Here is a 23889-nt window from a genome sequence, read left to right as displayed (position 1 = left end):
TATTTGATTGACATTTCACGGCAATATTAGCAGATGCGTCCCTCAGTGTGGTCACAACCTGATTCGGTCCCGTCAAGATGGCGTCAGCGGTCGTGCGTCATCACATTCTGCTTCCCGATGTTCTCGTGTGCGTCGGACAAACGGATCGTCGTCACCTGATTCCACATCAAAAGGTGCTTTTGAAATGTCATCGCACGGTTTCGTGTCATATCACGGGATTTTGGATCCTGCCGTTGCGTATTTTCGTGTGCGTATGCTTTTTTTCTATTTGTACACGATTGTGTATGTTTGTAGTGTTTGTAAACGGATGCTGGGACACGGCCAGGCTGACCCGAACTGAAAACGCAGGACAAAAACTCATTTGGGGTTTGGCTTTTTTTTCTTTCTTTTTTAATAAAAAAAAACTATTTACTATGTTTTAGGGCTGCAACTAAAAGTTATTGCCATAATCAAAGAATTTGTTCTTTTTTTTTTATCAATTGAGGGGGAAAAATCGTGTTGCAGATGACACGCCATTGAAAGCGTCGTGAAGTAACGGAATGCGAGAGTATCGTCATGTGATCGTCACCTAGTCACGTGGTTAATTTCTCACATCATCATGCTTAGCTTTTTCCCACATTGTCATGTGCCGCCCTGCCAGGAGGGGGCGCCAGGAGCCACGTCATCCAACCATCAATTGAAAAAGGCTGACTCAGCCTTTGATATCTTATTTCATAACGTTCACTACAACATTGAATGGCATTTTGTACTTTTCAATTCACTTACTTTGGTTCATTGGCAATCGATTTTCTTTAGGCACATTATTCCGCTGTGTCTACGTTGTGTGCTCATTTACACAATTTATGTTCACTTCAGGGACGTGGAGAGTACAAAAACTGATTTCATTACATTATTTTCTGTTTTAATTATGTATTCTGTGCATTATACGGGTCATTGACAGAGAAGTTTGTCCGATGATACCTATTTTATGAATTATCATGTAGTGCGACAAAAAATAAAGTTTTTATTTTGAAATACATTTCAAGACAGGAGTTTGTATCATTCACAAGACAATCAAGATCGCATGGAAGCAGCGGTCAGCTTTGTACTCTCATGTCAAAAAGTTGTCGCCATCATATTTGGACATCGTGACCTGAAAAAACAACAATAATTTGAAATTTGTCCCAAACATATATATTTTCATTACAATCTTACTTGTGTGGCTAGCTAGCTTGTTTTGCTTGATGGCTAATTGTTCGCCTCCTAACTTTAAGTTGAAAATATTATGCGGCGTGATCAACCATCATCTGGTGCGACCGTTGTAGAAAGCGTTCCATGATAGATGTATGCCGATGTCCTCATTTATAGATAATAGTAAAACTCGAGATAATGGTAAATGAAAATAAAGAATAATTATTTTATGTGTTTTTATTTAAATATATATATATATATATATATATATATATATATACTGGGTCTGGTGACCCACATATTTTCACGGTTATTATTTTTAACCCTAAACCAGTGGAAAAACCTGTTCAATGGCAATACTTTTATAATAAGAATTCATAGGGTTAGGGTTGATTTATTTTATGACGTCGCACACCCGCGAGTCAGGAGGAGAAGGGCGACAGAAAATGGGACGTTTATCCACACTGAAGGGGGCGCACGAGAGCACACAGGTTGACGTTGGTGATCTTCTTCTACGAAGACACATGGCTAGCTAGCTAGCTAGCTAGCTAGGAGGTTGTAGTTGGACGGCGTCAGGTAACAATCTCCGAAACGCTGGAGATTGAATGCAAAAAAAAAAAAAATAGTTACTCGAGTGTGTTTTCACTGCAGTGAACACCAGAACGTGTTTGTGGAGGCTTTCTTTCATTGGGACTTGAACTGCTCAAGGAAGACTTTGTTTCATGAGGACAAACAATCTCCATTTCCAAGACAGACTTTTGAAGCTTACAGAAGAAAATGAGGACTGGAAAGGAACACACTTTATCTACAAAAAGTCAAGGTAAGACAAACCTTTTTAAAGTTCACCTAAAATGAGACATCATTCAAAATTAGAAGTTAAAAATGTTGTTCGTCATGTGATGGATGCCGTGCATTAAAAATCTTTGAACACTAGTTTCAAATGAACCTAATATTTTGGCACAATCGGAGATTGCCTCTTCGCTCCCTGTCCCCAAATAGAAGATACAAATATTATAACACATGCATTTAATGAGTAGCCTTTTTAAATGACATTAGAAATAAAGAAAATTGATGATATGCTCCTTGAACAGTCTGAAATAAAGTTCCTTTATGGCAAAAGATGGGTAAAAAGAATTCTGATCATCTTTTCTTTCTTTCCTTTGCTGACTATTTGCAATGAATGGCTGACGCGTGTACACGCGTGCTTAGAACGACGTGCACTTCACAGCTCACACTTCACACACTAATCCAATGTACACACACATTTACACGTCCTCATTGAAGTGTGTGCGCGCGCGGCCGTGCTCCCCCTTTCGGCGTAAAGTGGAAATGACGTCACTGTGCTAAATACCAGCGGTCAACAATTGTGTTCAATCAAGTGTGTGTGTGATTAAGACTGATGCTAACAGCAATATCAATTATCAGCATTTATATTTCATTTTGTTTATTTTCTGTCATTCACCAACTGTCCCAAAACAAGCATGTTTTGTTTTCCATATTCATATCATTGTGTGTGTGTGTGTGTGTGTGTGTGTGTGTGTGTGTGTGTGTGTGTGTATGCGCGCGCGTGCATGTCCGAACAGGCACGGAATATGTGCCAGTACAGCAGGGCGGCGCTATTGAGCTCAAATTGAACTCTTCTCACTTTGACGTTGATGTTGTTTGACAGCTCCACGCCTCATCGCTTAGCAGCCAGCAATGCGTGTGCGTGTGCGTGTGTGAGACGCTGCGATTGTGTTTTTCTGTGTGTGTGTGCGCGTGTGACGCCGCAAGTCACGTCAGTATTAACAAGTTTTGTTGATGACAATTAATCACTAGAAATACAAACATGCGTTGATTGTTGCGTTAGCATGCTAATAGTGTGTGTGTGTGTGTGTGTGTGCGTGCGTGCGCGTCGCCGTAAGTGATGAACACTAAAAGGGCGTTGGAGGTGACGCATGTTTCCATACATGCATAACAGCCGGCGGGGGTTGGAGGGGGGGGGGGGGGGGGGGGGGGGGGGGGGCAGGGGTCATGCATGTGCAGCCAATAAAGGCGGCCCACGGCTCTCATGTGGCACAAGATGGCCGCCGCCTCAGAGGAGAAACGCTGCAAAGTGTTTTCTTGTCATTTTCTTGTCATTTGTGCACTTTGGACGACTTTTCTTGTCCTGGAAAGTCACAAAGACACAAAACACTATGAACATTTTTGGCAATGGGGGGGAGGGGGGGGCTGTTGACGGAATGTATCCCTAGCCCCTCCTTCCAGTCGTTTAAAAGTGAGCAGCCAATCAGGACCTTGTGTTTCCTTAACGTTAAGTTCACAAAATGAAATCATGTTGACTATATAAAAAAAAAAAGTCTTTTGACTGCAGCAGTCATGAAGCTGCAAATGTTCTCCCTCAACGTGACATGTTAAGTGTCTTCTTCTTTATTTCAAATATTGACATCATATACATCATATTAGAGCTGCCAAATGTTTACTTGCAGATACATAAACAAAATGTATACATTGGGCAGCATTTTTACATTCACAATGTCGATATGTAAATATGACGATGTACATTAATTCGTGTAAATGTGATTTTGTACACTCGACGGGTTGCGTCGTCATATTCATATGTGAGGTGTCCTCCTTCTACAACGTGTGAGTTGCCGCATGATGTGCAACCTTAACAAACATGTTTGCACAACATTAGTCGCAGCCGCTAATGTGCTAGCACACACACACACACACACACACACACACACACACACACGCGCGCACACATTTCATTGTACTGACACTTCAATTCAAATCATTTCATATTTTCACAATCCTGCCTTACACAAAAGACACACAATTTGTGCTTCACACTTCTTGCTTTTTTCAAGAGGAAATTATTTTATAATATACACGTCGTCGTTTGCGTTCATTTGCTCTTTTAACTTTGCAAAAATGAAAATAAACATGGACGTCTTTGTCTTATATAAAAACTTCAAAACCGTCCGTGTTTTCTACGTTATGATTTCAAATGTGGAATTTATAATATTTCTATATTTATTTTTGGTGCTTGCCAGCATTTCTGGGGCGACGACGATGTGGTGCCAATGAACACACACACACACACACACACACATCATGTTCATATTCATGCTTTACAGCCCTCAAAAGACGCAACATGAAATCTATTTGCAAATTAAATTCAAGCTAAATGTGGAAATGACAAATGCATGAAAAATATGTGCCGGAAATATCAAAAATGTACAAATCGCGTCAATCAACACATTATTTTTTTTTTGCTGTCCTGGATTGGCCACTTTTGAAAACAAAAGCAAATAAAAAAATGTGTCAGTGGCCAACACGCTAGATGATCTTGGTGATGATAATAATAATATAATAATAATAATAATAATAGTAATATGTAATCAAATGTTTTGTTGGTACATAAAATTTGAGGCGTCATTTTTTTTTTTCCTTCACACGTCCTGCTGCATCGCCAACAAATCTTTGTTTCCTATTTGATTTTTTTTGTATCCTTTTTGCTCAAGTTTGAGTCCAGTGTATAAAATAAAACAAACTCAGAACATCAAATTGCCTGAACGCTTCATTTGACGTTGAATTATTTTCATTTCCTTTCTCTTGAATTGTTAAGATGTCGGCGGGAAGCAAGTGTCAAATTTAGCAAGAGGAAAAACAAATGTTGAAAGAGCAAAAAGCAACATTAGCATCATAATTATTGGGATGGATTTGGCCGATGATTGAATTGAATGACATTAAACAAGGAATCAAATAGTTGTAGTAATAATCAAACACTAATAAGATGATGATAGTAAAATAATGATCCTGTAGTTGTTATTATATAAATTGCACAAAACAATGCATCAAGTTGAGGTTGTTCATTATCGTGATCGTCTGCATTTAATGATTCAATTCTTATTGGACTCTCTTTAGTTGAATCCTGATCATGAACATCAATAATACGGAGCAAAAATTCAAGTCTGCTGATCGCGTTCCATTTTTCAAGAAATACGTCTTTTGAAATCTTCAATTTAATAATCCACATTCATTGGTGTGTTTGAAATCGTCCAAAAGTGGAAAACAAAAAAGACATCGAACCTTCACAACAAACTCGATTTTCTTTTCTTTCTTTTTTTTTTACATTTCCAATTCATCACGTAAAAGTCATCAAATTTAGCAAGAAGTGAACAAGCAGGAAGCCAAAGTGGAAACCACGTCAAAACTCTTCGGATGATTCAAACGATTGGTCCTCATTATAAAGGACAAACGGCTCATTCTTTTTTTCTCGCCATACTGAGCTCATAATTCCGTGTCAAATTTGCTCCCGACTTCAATCAGAAATAAAATTGCCCATTTCAGTACTTTTTACAACACTCATTTTTCAATGAAATAGATTGAAAATGATTGTCACATTTGGCACACCAAAAAAAATTCCATCCAAAACTCGCCTCGGTAACTCATTTATCTTTTTTTTTAATTGAGGTGTCCATTTTGATGCGACATGTTTGAAGCAAACCAGCCGGAGGGAGCCAAATCCAAGACAAACGCTAAAGCTAAGCTAATGCTAAAGCTAAAGCTAAAGCTAAAGCAGCAAAAGGGCGTTCGAAACTAGCAAACAGACTTGCCTTGAACAGGAAGCGAGTATCCGCACCACAACCAGAACCAGAACCGGACTCCAACACGTCCACAACAACGTGGAGGCGGAGTCACGTGGCGTCGTCATGACAACCTCTGCCAGCCGCCATTTTGTCTGCTCAAAGGACTTTTTTGCCTTTGCGGCCGCTCGCTCCGCCGGACGCTTTTTCACTGTCGCCTCATACGTGAACGCCGGCAGTGTGTGCGTGTGCGTGTGCGTGTGCGTGTGTGTGTGCGTGTGTGTGTGCTGGTCTTTTGTTCTTTTCATTTTTTTCCAGCTTTCACACACACACACTGACCTCGCCACCTCCGCTCCAACAGCCGCCATCTTGTTTCGTTAAAGCGCCTCTGTGTGTGTGTGTGTGTGTGTGTGTGTGTGTGTCTATTGTGTTGGGCCGTCGGGGGCGATTAACACAGCTGCGAGTGGGCCGGGCCGCGCATTCTGGACGCGTTGTGGCTTTAGGGAGCTGAAGGCAGCAGAGTCGTTGCAGTACAAGAAGAAAGTCACGCAAAAAACAAACAAACAAAAAAATCCCAAGCAGAAAATACACGTTGACATTTAGCATCCTCTCTGATGATCGATAAAGGCGATCGGATGTTACAAGAAAAAAAAGTTTTTAAAAAACGAAATCAGATTTGTTTGGAAAACAATTTGTTGACTTTTATGAGAAAAAGTCATCCTGTATCGCTTTTCATTTCCATGACAAAAAAGTTGACATTTTTACAAGAAAAAAAAAAGTTTGGAAAATCAAATATACATTTTTTACGGCAAAAACAAAATCCTGTGAAAAAAATACAAATATGACCAAAGTTCAAATTGTCATGAAAAAGACGCATTTCGGGTTCGAAAGTCCAAATTAGTTTTATACTCGAAATCGGAAGCCTCAGAAGTCGAATTGTAAGCAAGTCAATGAAATGTTTTTCAGTGTCGGGTGTGTGCGCACGTGATTGAGACGTGATCGCGTTTCCGGGTCGGTCTGCGCCGATGCGTCTGTTGCCGGGCAGACTTTGGTTGAAAAGTTTGCTTTGTTAGTTTCTTGTTTTTTATTTGGGGGGGTAAATTGCGACGGTTGCCATGGCAACGTCCACATCATCCCACGCAAACAAACGGGACGCGAATGCAAACAAACCTGCGGTGATGACGTCACTTAAAGTGAGGTGCATGATGGGTAATGTGCAAACAGATTGGGTGTAAATCCTTCCACGCGCAGACAGACAGATGCTCGACTGATTGCTGCCGATGATTGTCACGAAAACTTGATTAAGGATGTGTGATGATTGCGATTCGTTTTTTTTTTTCAACGTGGCAGCGTCGTGTCCTAGCGGTGAACATATCTGCCTTGCTGTCCAGAGCTCGTGGGTTTGAATCTGGGCTCAGTTTCTTGTGTCTCCATATGCCCTGACATTGACTGCGACCAGTCCGACGATTGTCCAAATGTGGATCGACTATGGACTGGCGACCAGTCCATAGTCGATCCACATTGCCCCGTAGCGACCAGTCCGTTGTTTTTATCCGGCTCAGCCGCCTTCCGAATGAGGACAAGCTGTCAATTGAGTACTTTTCAAGCAGTTGTTTTAAGGTTCCAGAACCTCGTGAGAACCCTTCCCCAAAAATGTGAACCTTCACCGACAAACATTAGGCGCAAACGCACGTGAAGCTCCACTCGAGTGTTTCCGGTCCCGCTCAGAACTCGAGCAATCAGCAACGAGACGGACGGACAGGAAGTCATTCACGTTTCCAAACGGACCATCAAGGGGAAGTCGTTTTATGCAAATGAGAACATGTGCTTCTCATCCAAAATCATCTGATGACCTCATCAAGCAGCTAACGCTAATGCTAATGTTTCGGCTTTGATCTTTGCTCATCAAGGAGGACTTTCCAAGACCTTCTGCTGGCGACGTTCCACAACGTCGGACATCGAAGCACATTATTCGACGTCGGACAACCTTACGGACATTTGACAACGTCGCGCTCCATTTTCCGACTTTGTGCTACAGCAATGTTCGTCCTAATAGATTGTAGATCCTGTAGCCTAAACAAACATGGCAGGACGCTGTAGACATTCCAGGACATTGTGGACACTAGAAATGATAGCACATTATCACAACACGTTGACGTTTCAGTCCCTTCTTCGGTTGATAAAAATTTCAGAGCGTCCTCAGCTCAACGTTGGCCAATGAAAAAGACGCGTGCGAGCGAGCGTTGCTGTAACGTGCGCGTGAGGAAAGACGCGTGTTGGCTAGCAGCCAGAAAGACCATTAGCCACGTTAGCACTGTTAGCGTAGCGTAGCCTGCATTCCGGCCCTTCAAACGTTTTTCAAGCGCCATCATGAAAACATGAGGGTCCAATGGAAACATCCGGAAGTGTCATGTGACCGCAGACCCACCACAAAGACCACCAAGACCCCTATGGACTTTTTTCGCTTTTTCTCGCATCAACCCTGAAACGAAACTTGTCACAACTTGATCCAAGCTGCACTATATTGATGTTAGCCTGCTCGCTAGCATAGCTAACACGGTACGTCTAATAGCACTTTTCATTATTTGCATATTTTGTTTGTTGTCAACATTTTCAACAACTCTAGTTCCACAAATGTTATTATTATTATTTCTTATTTGCTTGTTCATTAGCTGACCTAAAATGAGGCGCTTTGTGGAATTGATTGCATGATTAGCGTGTTAGCGAGCCCTTTCTTTCTTTCTTTCTTTCTTTTTTCTTTCTTTCTTTCTTTCTTTCTTTCTTTCTTTCTTTCTTTCTTTCTTTCTTTCTTCCTTTCAATTCATTGCAGACATATCAAGACGCACATGAACGCAATTGTCATCGTAGGCTCACGCAGCTATTAATAGCGCTCCTCTATGTGTGTGCGTGTGTTCATCATGCCTGAAAAAAGGGATCTGAAGAAGTCAAACTTATTTAATTGTCCTGCTCACGTACTCACGAAATTACCAATCATAATGTTGATCCCGATTATTCCTTCATATTCATTAGCGTGGCTAACATTAATTTGTTTATTTCGAATGGTCAGTGTGTTGTTTTAGCATGTTTGTTAGCATGTTGGTTATGTGTGCTAACATAGCTAACATGATGGCCTTTGTTACATTTCTTCACTTGTGAACTCGCACCGCTAACCTGATGTTTGTTTACTTAGCATGGCCGCAAGTAGAGCCAAAATAATGTGGCCAATATTGCTATGTTTGTGTTAGCATGCTTATGTTTACTAACACGGCTAGCATGAGATTTACTAGTATTTACTTTATAATCCGTTTGCTTGAACACTTGTGGGTGCAGCAAGCAGGACGTATTTAGCGCGGCTAACATTACGCACACGCGCACGCACACACGCGACAATCGGGTTGTTTTGGTGGCAATTTTGCGACAGTCGAAGAAGAAATGCTCAACCATCTTGTAAGATTATCCTGAGATGATCCGTCCGTCAGGTGTGTTAAGAGTGGATTTGTCCCGATAATCTGAAATAGGAAATGTATTTATGTGAACTTTGCTAAGTTGTGAATCGGCGACGTGTGACGTGAACGGAACGCAGCCAATCAAAGCGACTGAGCAACAAGGAAACGGCTGTAAACAAAAACAAACATGTGGTATTTTGTAAGATCGACGGCAAAAGTGGTCTTTCCCGCCCCCAGTCTCGATGGCGACCACGTCAGCGTTGCGCAACACTTGGGAAACGTCGGCTCGCCGAACGAGCAGCCGGCGGAAGCCACAGCGGGTCTCGTCAACGTCTCCAACAACGTTTTGCGCTTCGTTCACAACACCCGCAACATTTTTACCTGACGTGTTGCTCACTTCCTGCTACATTTCTTCTTCTTCATTTTCTTGGACTTTTTCTGCATTTTCTTCTTTTTTTCCTCTTCTCTCTGCTCCTTTTTCATTTTCTTCTTCTGATTTTAACTCGACTTATTCTTTTTTGTTTTTTCTTCTTTTTCTCCTTCCTCTTCTTGTTCATTTTCTTTTTCTTTTCTTCTTCTTCTATCACTATTTCTTTTACCTCTACTTTTTCTTTTTTCTGTTCCTTCATTTTCTTCCTCACGTTCTTCACTTCACTTTGTGCGAGATCTTCTGTCTTGGGGGGGACAGAATTGTTTCGTTTTGTGGTATTCTGTGTTGCGATTGTCCAAGCACACAATGCGACGGAACTGTTCCGTGCTCGATTATTTCTTTCTTTTCTATCGCGGACCAAAAAAACGGTTGACGATTTGAAAAATCCTTTGTACGTGTTGGCGGGCCTCGCTCACATTTATGAACCAACACTTAGTTACGATTAACGTGTGTGGCAAATGTCATCGAAAAATGTGTGGCCAACGTGAGGTCTGGCCGTATGTTGGGGGGTTGGGGTGGGGTTGGGGGGGGGGGGGGTTGTGGGGGTTGTCCGAGGCTCCCTCCCAGCGTCCTTAAAACAACAGCGGGTGTCGCGGAGCGGGCGGTCGAAGCGGCGGGATGATTGTCAAAGATTGTGGAAGCTGCGACCTGTTTGCTTAACCTCGTCACCCGCCCCCCGACGAGAGGTCACGGCCGCGTCCTCCCCCTCCTCCTCTTCCTCCCCTTCCTCGTCGTTCTTCTCGCTCTTGTGCCGGACCGGCTTCCCACGCCGCGTCGTTACCTCGATTACATCACACGTCATCAAGCACGCCGGGGATTTATCTGGGCCGGCCCGCTTCTGTTGCGCCAGATGTACGCCGGCCCTCGTGCGCGTGCACGGAGTCCCCACGTGCGCATTCTCTTCCCAAAAGTGCCCATGTCGACTTTGATGGCGCCGCTAACGACTTACTGCGTGATAATGGAGGGGGCGGGGCCAAAGACGCCGACAGCGTTTCTCTGAAATGAAACGACGTACAAAACAAAAAAAGATCATAGGCCACTTTTCTGTGAAAAAGGATTAATTTTTTTTATTTTTTTACTTCTTTTTCTTATCTTAACTTAGCTTGAACATTTGAATAAAAGTACAAAAAAAAAGATTGGACAAAATAACAACAAACATCATATTGTTGAAATCAAACCTAAATGAGAGGAAGGTCATGTTGTGATTTTGCCCAAACTTCTTCAAATAGTTTTTTTTTTTTTTAATGAGCACATTCAAGTTGACCTTTGACATTGCTGATCGGCGATTAGCAGTCACGCACAGAGCAAAACATTTCCTGTTTCGACGCTCATTGGCTGACGCCGGCCGGCGACTTGATGCCGATTGGCTGTCGGACACTTTGCTGTGATTGGCGGCCGCGTTGGCTCGGGGGCGGGACAAGATGGCGGCAGTTTGTCACGTTTTCCTTCCAACTTTGCTCTTCTGTCCGTCCTTCTGCTTGTCTTGTCCATCCGTCAATCTGTCCTTTTTGGATCCTTGTGGTTGTCTGTCTGTCTTTTTTTGTTACTCGTTCTTCTTACGTGTCTGTCTTCTTGTCCTCTCTTTTCCCCATCGTCACATCCTCTTGTCCATCTGTCCTTCTTGTCAGATGTCCCTTTCCTCTCGTGTCCTCCTTTTTGTCTCTTATCTGTCTGTCTATCATTTCTCTTGTTTGTCCTCTTGTCCTTTTTTCCTTCATGTATTTTCAGGTATCTGTCTGTCCCTTCGCTTTTCATCTGTCTCTCCTTCTTGTTCTTCTTTGCTTTGCTTCCTACGAATGTCTCTGTCCTGTCTGTCTCTCTGCTTCTCCTTCTTCCGTCCTACTTTTCTTTTCAGTCTTTTTGTCTGTCTGCCCATTTTCTTCCTGTTTCCTTCGTCTCGTCTTCTCTGTCTTTCTTTGGGCTCATCTCGTCTTCATGTTTGTCCGCTGGTCTGTCCTGCGCATGTGTCCAAGTTGAATTTTTTTTCCGGGACCAAGCTCATAACTCAAGTCACCGAGTAATTTCTCCTAACTTGTAAAAGCAGTTAAAAGTCAGTTAGCATCAGGGTTTCAATAGTTTGGTTGTTTGTATTATTATTATTATTTTTTTTTTCGGTTGGTTTTAATTCAGTTTTTGAGCAGGCTTGTTACTTTTTATTATGTTGGGTTTAGTTTTTATTAGTTTTAATATTAGTTTGATTTTTTTTTAAGTTTATGGAGTGTTGGTTGAGTGCAAGATGGAAAAAAGTCACTATTAATTAATAAAGTCAATCAAGTCCGATTGTCAAGCGACTGTTTGACTTCGTTAAAATGATATTCATTGACGAAGACGACGATTCTCACTAAAACTGTCGTTAGTTTTATGAATGTAAGATGTCGTTTCAGTTAGTTTTTTTTTTTTTTAAAGCATTTTTCGTTTCAATTGTATTTGGTCAACAAACACAAATGTTTGTTCAATTTGAGTTTTAGTGAATGCGTTAGTTTTGGCGACCTCGAATAACCTTTGGTGTGCGTCCTCGTCAGCACCGTGTTGGTCTTTCTCGTCCGTTTTGTCTTCTTGTCGACCAAAGTGAAAGTTTTTTTTTTTTTTTCTCTCCCCCTGGTGAATCGTCTCCTGTCTGTGACGCTGCCCTTTGACCCTGTGGCCCGTAAAGCCAAAATGCTTCCTTTCGGAGGGGAGAGGTTTCCCGGGGGGGTCTCGTCTTTGAAGAAAGACAAGGAGCTGCCAATCACTGCCTAAGTACTTCCTGTGCAGGATGAAACAAAAACAAGGCGAGCGTAATGCCAACTTCCTGTGTGTGAGGAAGGGGGGGGGGGGGGGTCATCTGGACGAGCCAATGGGACGTGAGCGCTCTATCAAAGTGAAAATAGCCAAAATGGCGGCGCTCAGCGTAATCGAAGCGGACGCGGCGGCAGCGATCCGTGCACGACGATTAGCGTAGTCACGGAAGGCCGCCGAAGAGGGCGAGGACGCATGCGCGCTGGCGTCTCCGCCCAGGAAGGTCACGACGACACCACCCCCGCCCCCATGCTAGCACGTTCCACATTGCCTGGATTCCGCACGCGATCTTTGGCGGCGGGCGGGGGAGACAATCGGCCCACGAGGACGGCGCTCCGCCAATCGGCGAGCCGGGTCCGACTCGGCTTCTTCCTCCTCTTTTTTTTCCTGCTCGCCTTCTTGTTTGTTTGGAAATCGCCAAGCGACGTTTAGCGCCGCGCTGCCTGAAAACAAACCGGTCGGCGGCCATGACAAAACTCGCAAAGTCAAAAGTGCAAAACGCCGACATGACAAGATGGCGTCGCTAGCGCGCACATTTCAAAAAAAAAAAATCATTTTTCTTTTTTTTTTTTTTGATTGGATGGAATTTTCTTTGGAATCGAATTTCCATAATAGTCTTCGTAATACTCTTTCATATTTACTTGCTTGGCTTGACGATACACTGAAATAAAAACACACACACGACATCGATCTAAAAATGACATTTTTCAAAATGAATTCTTTCAAAATGAAAAGAACTGATGTGATAATCAATCTTATTTTTTAAGGTTGTGTTATGAATTGATGACGTTTTTTTTGTTCTCCTCACACATGACTGAAATTGCAGTTTAATACTAATGAGAATATTTTTTTTTAATCAAGTCATTAAATACCATCAACAATTATTGCAATTACAACATTTTACAATTTTAAAATTGATTTCTAGCAAACGATAGTGTTGGAAGTCATTTTATGAAGTGTGTGTGTGTGTGTGTGTGTGTGTAAAGTGATTACGTATTTTGTCATCTTTAAATCTAAATGTTAAAAAGTGATTTTATTGAAAGTGTGTATGTAAAATAGCAATCATTGATGAAATATTTCTTATTTGTAGATGTTAACACTTAATGTTCATTTCCCGTCAATGTTTACAAAGTGATCTATTTTTAACTTTTTGCCTATTAATTGCTCATTTGCTGCAAAATGTTCCATTGAAAATCCACAAAAGTGACGCGTGTCTCCTCATTTAGTTCAATAAAGAAATGTCCAATTTCTGTATAAAACTGCATTTTCAAAATTTTCAAATAAAAAACTCATAATTCAATTTGTTAGCATTGGCAGAGAATTCACAGAAAAATCTTTATTCATATTCAAAGTGCATTCACGTAATAAAAAAAAACAACTGATTTAGAATGAAAAATAACAATAATCATTTGTGTTTGATGTCGTTGTGAATTTGTTGACGGAATTTTGCTCCTCCTCCGAACGTGTGGCGATTTCCTTTCAATGCAATTTGTCAAATATCATTTCCATACGTCCAAAAGTTGACTTCCTGGTTTTCGTCCTTGTCCGTCACCGCATGACAGGAAGTGACACGTGTGCGTACACGTTTGTGCTGTTTTGGGTCCTTGTTCATTTAAATATCCATCAATTCATTTTCTTTGGGGTCAAGGGTCAATCTGAGCAGCCCTTGCCAGTTTTGGGCAACAATTGCAGTCCAAAATAATTGCGGTTGTTTTCCGCTACGATGAAGTGCGTTCACAATCTGACGTTGTTTTTGCACCACAAAGAATATTTTCATGATTATTTTTGCCGTTTCAGCATTTTCCAAAATTGGAGCCGGATGCTTTTTTTCAGGGCTCAAACCGATACCGATGGCTCGTGGTCAAGTAGGCCGAGAAATTGCCACCATCCGTATTTGGAGACAATTTTCACTTTCACTGAAAGAGAAATGATCGGCATGAAAATGAAAAAAAATAAGTAAATCGGAAACTCTTGATCAAAATATCTTTCAACATCTGTTTAATAAACAACTTTTCAGATTTGCAAAATGTTGAAGGTTTTGATTTCATTTTGTACAATAAATAGCCTTTTGTTTGAAAATTGTAAGAAAATGTTGGCTCTTAAAAACGTCCATAAAAACTTCAACAAATAAATATGTGTCTTCATATCCATTTCTACCGACAATAAAGTTTCCCAAAATGTTCAAATATCTGGAATGTTCCGATTTCACCGATCTTCGTTTTAATTTCAAACAAAAACAGAAGATTCGGAGAGTTGGCGAAGTCAGCAGCTTCTTTTCCAAAGTTCATTGAAAATGTCAAGAAATCAACATTTGAAATTGATCAGATTTGATAAAAATGCTGACATCATCAAATATTGCCGCCAATCACCTTAACGTCTCTTGTATTTCCCAAAATTGCCACTTTTTGTCATCATCACTTTTTCTTTCTCTCACTTTTAAGTGGCGACAAGTTGAACTTGCGATTTCCACAACTGACTGCAACATCCAAAAGTCCAAATGTTCCTCTTGCTTCGACATTTTGCAAGTTGCCCAAATGTTCCACTTTTTCAGGATTGCTCATTTGACGAGCTTCACGCGGATCTTTTTCGTCTTCTTCAAACCTTGAAAATGTGGCGCGCGTTCAGGAGAGCTTGGCCGCTTTTGTTCACAATCCACTTCCCAAATTGCCGACACGTCGACAGTTTAGGCATTCTTCCGGAAAGTCTCCCTCCATTTTGCGGGCCTTGGGCGGCGCGACTCGGGATGACGGAGCGCGGACGCCCGCTGAGCTTTGATTAGTCGCACCGGGATTAAAAGGCGAGCGGGACATTTTTAAACAAAAAAATGATATTGTCCAATAAATAAATGATGTATTGCATATCTGAAAAGTTGTTTTCAGCAAAGTTGAGAGTTTGTTTTTTGACACCAATAGTTTTCCTGAAAATGATTTTCTGCTCCATCAGCCTCCTTCATGTGTCATAATCAATGATCTGTATTGACCCTGACTAAATCTTATCCATCCAACTCAATACATAAATAAATACATATTTCAAAATTCCAAGTAAGAGAAGTCTTTGCTAATAAATAAACGCTAGAAATCTTTGAAAATCAGTTAAGGATGCAAAACAAGCACCCCCAAAAAATCCATCCAAAAATCAATTGCATCCAAAAATCAATTCCATCCAAAAATCAATTGCATCCAAAAATCAATTGCATCCAAAAATCAATTTCTACACCACATCACGCATGAAACCATTTTTTTCTGTTTTTTCTGGCGTGCTGTTGCCGAGTCAGTGTGAAAATGTCGCAAGATTCTTTCAGGGCTTAAAGTTTTCTTCAAGTCGGTCTCTGACGACCTTTCAACTTCCTGATCAATTTGTAAGAAGGTCAGAGTGCGGCTGAACTCTCACCCCTTCCCTAACCCCCCCCCCCCCCCTCCCCCCCTCATGCTAGACCCGACGACAACAAGCAGTGAACTTTTTTGCCTTTCAATTTGGACTCTGGACTTCCTGTGCGGAGTTTGCTGGCGTACCCGCAGAAAAGCCACGCAAGTGTTGACCCCCGTGCGTGCGTGCGTGCGTGCTCGCCCGTGCAGCTTTTCTGCGGGTGCGCCAGCAAACTCCACATGTGTGCGTTGAAGTTAAAGAGCACTGATTGTCAGAGCCGCCGAAGCGGGACAAATTCTTTGTCGGCGTTTCAGCCGAGGGCTTCGTTCAACTTGCCCTGATGTGTGGAAGGCCTTCATGCAGGCTCCTCCTCCTTGCATGCGACTGATCAGCTGACTGGCCACCCGTCCATTCTTTGTTGATATGCGACCAGTCCGCTGTTTGGTGACCAATCCATTGTCTGTCAAAACGTGCCCTGACAAATGAAGAAGACGCTTGGATAAAAAATGAGAGAGGCACATCGTGTGTGTGCGTGTGTGTGTGTGCGTGCGTGTGCGTAAGTGACAGTGTGTAAAAGTGACCTCCTGCAGGGGACGGCAGCAGTCCAAACGTTGCGCGGCCATCACTTGTCGGGCCTGCAGGGCGGCGCCACATTGTTGTGACGCACAAGATGTCAGCCTGACGACACAAAATGGCGTCCTGATGCCACCGCCAGCGATTTGTGCAACTGGCGGCCTCCGTCCAATCTCGGAGTCGACCCTTGATTTCATTTCTTTTCTTGCTTTTAGTTCCGCTGCACGTCTTGCTGTGGAACTCAGTGCTGCCCGGCATGTTGTGGTCAAATGAAGTACTACAACTCAAGGTGCCAAACTCTCAATTCGGACTTCCTTGTGCACTCAATAAAAAGGGTCACTTAAACATCAACTACATGGTGGTCGTTCAGTGTTTGAATTTCTTCACCCCTCACTTTTCTTTTTTTCTATGGTTTGTCAAAACATTCCAAAATGTAGGCCAGTTCCAAAACGAATTTACAAAAATGATTATCAGCTAAATGCAGAGGGTTCCATCAGGTACAGTTCCCGCCCACAAATTTCCCGCCCACAAATTTCCCGCCCACAAATTTCCCGCCCACAAATTTCCCGCCCACAGATAGCAAAGCAAAAAGTGGTTGTCCCATCGTTGTTCCAATGTTCTCGTGTTCATCCGAGAGGAGGCCCGAGTTTTGGACACTTTATTGACGTAGTGCTGTGGTTGGAATCCATTTCAATTATTATTTATTGTTTGGATCGGGTCACGTTCAATAAAACATACATGATTCATGCAACTGCATTGGATTCCATTTTAAATGTAAAGATTCTTTATTTTTATTTTTATACTAAAGCACCAAGTAAGAGCAAGAAGTTTACATTTGCAGCATTGATACTTCGCAGAATGTCTTCCATCAGAAATTAAAATTGGTACGGCATGAAATCCTTAACTGAATTGAAAATCGATGTGAATCGTGAATTGAATCCATTTTGGAAATCTGAATCGATACCCACACATAATTTATATTTATATTTATATATATTGTCATCATCTCAATGAAACGTCACTAATTGCTTCCAATGCAAACAATATATTTGGATTGGGGGGGGGGGGGGGGCTCCATTAATTTTGTTGCCAACATTATGTATTGTTGTTAGCCTTTATTGAAATGATCCAAAGTAATTGAACTTGTATAAAATTTGTGTTGAATGTTTTTAGTGTCGATTTGTTTTTCTCGTTTGTATAAAAAACACAATTTGTATTTTTATGTGTGTGCTAAAACAACCACTTCAATTGGAACAATTTCAAAATACAAATAATTGACATTCGAGCAGGCAACAATGTTAGTTAGCTAACAAGTTGTTTATTTTTTCATTTGATTTATAAGTTGGGGAACAAAACAAGTGACAATTAGTTGTCAGACTCAAAATCGTATTTGTTTGTTGTGAAATATGGGAAAGACAAAATAACTCGAATATTTTTGTTTGTTGCCTTACATTTTTTAGTTCACCAAACTTTTCTTTTTTTTCAGTCTATATGAATAAACAACAAGATTTGCTGAGTAGGCACTTTATAAATCGTTTTTTGCTCATTTAAAAAGCAGCATAATAATCATCATCAATAATAAATAAATCATTTCCTATAATTTATTCAGAAAGTTTGGTTTTAATGCGAACTTAATAAATTGCTTAATGCAAAAGGGATTTTTGTGTTCTAATACACAATCCAAAAGCAGCAAATTAAATTTGGAATATTCATCAAATATGATTTTATTTGTTGTGTAATCAGGGTTGAAATACATTTTTTTTTTTAAACAATATCAAATGGAACGAGGCTTAATTGAATAAATATTCAAAATTTCATAAATGATATTGTTTGTAATTCTTTGTTTCGTTAGCATACGGGATGACGTCAATAATTATGAATATGAAATCTTTTGGTGTGAGCAATTGAATTCAGGAAAAAATAATAATTTAGGGCAATTGTCACAGGTACATAAAAATTCCCATTGGAAATCAATTGTAAATGACAAGGGCGCAAACACACACACACACACACACACATTACAATGCACACTTAATTTGATAGCTTTTTTTTGTTTTTAGAAAAAGCATTTACATTGTATTTTGATGATATGAACGTTTTTAAATGTCCTTTTTTAAAGGAAGAATGCACGTGCAGGAAAATATTGAAAATGTTTTCTCTCACCTGAAGAGTTGGAAAAAAAAATTCAACACATGAGACCTCTCCAGGGGGGGAAAAGCCTCCAAAATTCATCATTGTTAAATCACACTGAAGAAGAAAAAAACATGATCATGAATTGACTAATCAGACAACGTCAAAATGTTGTTGTTTGTTCCTTTTTAATCAAGTTCAGTTCGCCCGAAGGGAAAACCAAAAACCAAAACAAGCATGACATGAAGGGGGAAAACACACACACACACACACACACACATATACAAAAAAAAATTAACCGAACCACAAAAGTGCCAAGAAAAAAATAAAAATATGAGATTTTGTTGAGCCCCAATAATCAAGTTTTGAACCAAAAAAAAGTGCTTTTCACTTTTCGTTTTGCGTCTTCAATTTGGAATTTTTGTCACCACATACAAAAAAAAAAAGTGTATGACATCCCAACTCAAACTTTTTGATTTTTGGGGCTCGCAAATGTTTCAGTGCAAACGAGACCACAAACTCGCCAACAAATTGGCAATTTCATTTTCTACAAAAAAAATCAAGGGTTAGTGTTTCATTCCAGTCGTTCACGTGTAAAAAAAAAAAAAAAAAAAACAAAGCAAACGAAAATCTTCCTGTCGATGCACATTTTTGAAAACTAACAACAAATTGAACACAAACAATTTGAAACTCCTCAAAAGCAGCACAACTTAGTGAGTCACGTTTCCATGGCGACGCAGCCACGTCAGGTCATGAGATGAGCGTGTGTGTGTGAGAGAGAGATATCAAGTAAACAATAGTCAGTGATGAAAGATAATCATTTATATATATATATATATATATATATATATACCTTTTTTTAGTTCAGCTGCCATCAGCGAACACACACGCACACACACAAATACACACACGTTGCGTATTGAAGAAAAATTAGACAAACTAGTTTTTTCTTTTGCATAATTTTCCACGCGTGATGAGTTTTGTTTTGAACTTAAAATTCCATCAACTGATTATTTTTAATATTAATATTATTATTTATTATTATTTGAGGCATGTTGACCTGAGAATAAATAAATAAAAAAGTAAAAGATTGTTTTGCTCTTTCGACCCTGATTGTCTTCGCACATTTAAGGCTCATTTATGAATATTATTAATAATTGTGGGGGTGAAAATTCCTACCCACAAGTTGTAAAAACTATATGTTAATAAATAATAAATGTTTGTCCGTTTGAGGCTGCAACATCATCATCATCATCATCACACGCGTCACAACATTTTAAATACAATAAATACAAAAAGTCCTCATAAATAAGAAAGAATTAATATAAATATACTTTAGTTGGTGTTGTTGCTGTGCGACGCAACTTTTGTCCCCTTTTGCCTCCAACAAAATAAAATGTTGCACTTGAGGGCACAAGCAAGTTCCATAGCTTTGAAATATAGATTTTCTTTTTTTTCTTTTTTCTTTCGTCCTGGTGATGAAGAAGGAAGGATGAGGATGATGAGGTTGAGGTTTGAGTTTCAGTTTAGGAAGGCGTTGGGGGCGACCCTCTTCTGGTGAGCCAGCACGCCCGGGAAGGCCGCCGCCGCCGACACGCCGGACGGCGAGAAGGCCGCCACCGAGCCGGTTCGAAGCGAGTCCGACAGCAGCGGGTGCGGGTGCGAGTGAGGGTGCGAGTGCGAGTGAGAGTGCGAATGAGGGTGAGGTGGACTTCCGCCCCCGCCGAAGCCGGCCGCGCCCTGCTGCAAGTGCTGCGGAGGTCCCTGCGGCCCCTGCTGGCCCCCGGACGACACGAAGTATCCGGCCGCCGGACCCTGCGCCGACAGCAGGCCCACGCCGACGCCGTACGAGTTGGCCAAGCCGCCCTGCAGCACCGAGCGGCCGTGCAGGTCCCCCCCGTTGGCCAGCTGCTCGACGGCCGGCAGCAGCGAGCCGTAGCCGGCGGCCTGGCCCGCGTGCAGGAAGCCGGCGGGCGAGGCGGCCCCGTTGTAGTGCGCGTGCGCGTGCGGGTGCGGGTGCGGGTGCAGCGACAGGAAGGGCGAGAGCTGCCAGTACAGCGGGTTGGCGGGCCGCTCGCCGACGCCCCCCGCCGGCCCGACCCCCGCCTGATGCAGGCCGAGCGGGGCGAAGCGCAGGCCGCGCTTGATGGCCAACTTGCCGCGAGACGTGGCCGAGCGCCGGCGCAGTTTGCCGGTGGTGCCGCCGATGAAGACGTCGTCGCTGCTGGGGTCCAGCATCCAGTAGTTGCCCTTGCCCGGGTCGTCGTAATGGCGGGGCACCTTGACGAAGCACTTGTTGAGGCTCAGGTTGTGGCGGATGGAGTTCTGCCAGCCCTGCTTGTGCTCGCGGTAGAACGGGAAGTTCTTCATGATGAACTCGTAGATGCCGTTGAGCGTCAGACGCTTCTCGGGACTCTGGCGGATCGCCATCATGATCAGCGCGTTGTACGAGAACGGAGGCTTGTCCAGCTTGGCCTTCTTCGCCGACGCCGACGCCGACGCGCCGCCGTCCGCGCCGCCGTCCTCGGAGGCCTCCCGCGGCGCCTTGTCGGGCTCCGCCCCCGTCGCGCCTTCCGGCGACCGCCCCGCGTCCGAACCCGGGGACGGCGGCTCGCGCAGCGGCGTGCCGGAGGCGCACGAGTCGCCGCCGCCGCCGCATCCGCCGCCGCCGCACTTGCTGGACGGCAGCAAGAGGCTTTTGATGCTGAACGACGACGAACATCTCACCGGCTCCTTCGCCTCTTCCATGCCGACAAATTTACCACCCCAAAAAAAAAAAAAAAAAAAAAAAAACGGGGAAAAAAAAAGTTTGCAGCGGCCAGGCGGGCCGCACGAGCGCTTTTTACGCACAACCACAACAACAACAAGAAGAAAAGTCCCGTCCCGTCTTCTGCCGTCCTGGCGGGAAACTACTGAGTGACAGTCACGGGAGAAAGGCGCGCGAGAGGATGAGAGAGAGAGAGAGAAAGAGAGAGAGCGCGCGCGCGCACGAGAGCGAGAAAAATGAGTAATTAAGGAGGAGCTTCAGCAACAACAACTTCTCTTTTCTTCTTTTGCTTTTCCTCCGACTTTCCGTCTCCTGGTGAAAAAAAGAAGAAGAAAAAAGTCCGACCTGCGTGACGTAGACGCCTTGCGCGCTCCTGCCTGCGAAAAAAAGCGCGTGCGCGTCGGCCGGCTTTGTTTTCTCAAGCACAATCATCATGTGGGCAAACACCGCGCGTGCACGACGCGTGTGCGCTCATGCGTGTGTTTGGGTGGGGTGGGGGCAAACACACGCTCACGCACAAACATCACAAACACACACACACGCGGGTCGATGCTGGGGTTAGCGCCTCCTCTCGGCAGCAGATGTTACTGCAGCTCACAAAATCATTCCTCAATTGACAATATTGGAAAGTCAAAATGAAATAAAAAAAAAAGAATCGCAAGCTCTAAAAGGAACATTTTTTTTCATTGACAAGACAATTCCACAAGACATTTCACTTCAATCGTACATCATCATAGACCAAATTTACATATTCATATGCTAATCCTAAATAAATAATTGAACCACTTCAACTAAACAAATTACAATATATATTTGTATAATCTCTTGACCTTAAGTTGTTGTGCAAAACAAAAGAGTTGAAAAATAAAATGTGCCATTTTCTTTTAAAATCACAACGAATGTTCGACTTAGTGAACCCTGTCATGTTATTCACAATATTTTTCTAACCTCCCCAAATAAAAAAAAATCCTTTAAAAAAAGAAAAGAAAATTTGAAACAAAATATTTTGTAAAGAGAAAAAAATGGACCTAAAAAAACATAAGATGTTTTAAAAACTTTGTACAACAACGTTTTTTTCAAGTGCAATGATCATAATTGTCTTCTTATTATTATTGACCAACTGTAAGGCACATCTGCACATGCGCTCATTTTAGCCAAAAGGGTTCCTGCCGCCGCATCATATTTGAAAATGTTGACTTTTGAAGATTCAAGTGTGATCAATTTGTTGCTCGTTGATCCAACAGATCTGCAACTTGCGCACGTTTGCTCGTCGGCGCTGTTTGTTTGCACTCGCTGCACGTTGTGTATGACAACACTGCTCAAATCCAGATTATGCGCACGCACACACACACGCACGCAGGTCACCGTGTGCTGTATTAAATCTGCTGTGTGTGTGTGTGACAGATGGTGTTTCTGTTTAACTGGATGTGAGCCGCCAACAAAAGCTTCGTTTGGACCCCATTTACAAGTATGACACCACACACACACACACGCGCGCGCACGCACACACACACAATTACTAAATAGCTCCTTGCACGGTTGGAGTTGAGCAACGGAATTGTTTGTTCAATCTGGTGCATTTCCAAGTTACATTACTTCCACAAAAGTAATCCAAGTTGTGGTCATAAATCCAACGAAAGCAGCGTAAGCTAACAAACGGCTAACAAAAGTGTTTGTATAGCCGACGTTGAAAAATGACTTTGTTTTCATCTTGGAAAGGAAAAGAAGTTTCTCACGCTTGGTTGCTCCAACGCATTTTGGCCAAGTCACTTTTTCCAACAGCTGCTGTTGCCAAAACATGGCCGTCATCACGTCGGCAGCACGTGCAAGCGCCCGAACGTCTCTTTTTTTTCTACGTTTGACAAGAAGACGACATGAAAAGTGTTGCTCGCATCCAAATGTCAACGATTACAACAACAAAACGTCACGTAGACAACGTGTGGCTTTGAAATGATGAAAATCAAGATTTTGTCTCCAGTCTTAAGCGAAGAACTGAATACAATGAGTGCGGGTGGTGGTATGCATGGTGAGCAAGAGGCAATCTGGTTTTGCCCATTTGAGTTTTTCCGTCCACTCGGTCGTCAATTTGTCTTGCAAGGTGACTTAAGCAGTCAGACTCAGGACGGTTACAAGTCGAACCCTCCCTGCTTGCTTTTCACTTTCGCTTTGCTGTTGCCAGGCAAAATTTGCGCTTTGAGTGAGCGGCACGAGAAAGAAAAAGCGAGAGAATTTCCTGAAAATAAGCCACACCCACAACATGAAAGCATTTTCTTTGCGTATGCTGCAAAGTGGCGGGAATGGACCAATGAAGGTTGTCTGATGCCCTCACATATGGGAAAGGAGAGCTTTCTTTTTTAGCTGTCATGATAAACAAAAGGTTTACATTTACTTTGACTTGAAATTAGCCTCAATTCACACGTAATTCTCCTCATTAAGACAAAATGTTTGCAAAATTCGCCAGCTTGACTTTGCACGGAAACGGAACTTTTTTGGCAAATGAAGGCAAAATGTTGCATCTTCCTGACAAGAAGTTTGAGCTTTTGATTTGTGATTCCTTTCCAATATTTATCTGCTGACGCTGATTGAAAGCGGCACGTCCCCGTCCCCGTCCCCGTCTCCGTCCTGTCGGGTCGCCGCTTCCTGGATGTGCTGCGC

The 23889-nt window shown here is 42.4% G+C and overlaps 2 protein-coding genes across 4 annotated transcripts in view; one reads left to right on the top strand and one right to left on the bottom strand.

Annotated features, from left to right (window-relative positions):
* Positions 1-1660: 1660 nt before the first annotated feature.
* acyp2 (acylphosphatase 2, muscle type) overlaps positions 1661-23889 on the top strand; it is a 31062-nt gene continuing 8833 nt past the window's right edge. The window contains exons 1-3 of one of the 3 annotated variants that reach the window (XM_077581594.1): positions 1661-1746; positions 1822-1990; positions 22639-22702. In XM_077581594.1, the coding sequence (XP_077437720.1) occupies positions 1893-1990; positions 22639-22702 (162 nt within the window). In that variant the 5' untranslated portion in view covers positions 1661-1746; positions 1822-1892. Of the gene's footprint in view, positions 1991-22638; positions 22703-23889 lie in introns of all 3 variants that reach the window. The other 2 variants (XM_077581595.1, XM_077581596.1) reach the window with 2 other exon arrangements.
* Positions 18135-21598, bottom strand: LOC144061061 (uncharacterized). Its single transcript, XM_077581113.1, has one exon. The coding sequence runs from the start codon at positions 21213-21215 to the stop codon at positions 19989-19991; it is 1227 nt and encodes a 408-aa protein (XP_077437239.1). The 5' UTR covers positions 21216-21598; the 3' UTR covers positions 18135-19988.

Source organism: Vanacampus margaritifer, chromosome 12 (genome assembly GCF_051991255.1).
Source record: "Vanacampus margaritifer isolate UIUO_Vmar chromosome 12, RoL_Vmar_1.0, whole genome shotgun sequence".
In the NCBI taxonomy this organism is placed as follows: Eukaryota; Metazoa; Chordata; class Actinopteri; order Syngnathiformes; family Syngnathidae; genus Vanacampus; species Vanacampus margaritifer.
Note: the sequence above shows the minus strand (reverse complement) of the source record. Positions and strands in the feature narration are given on the sequence as shown.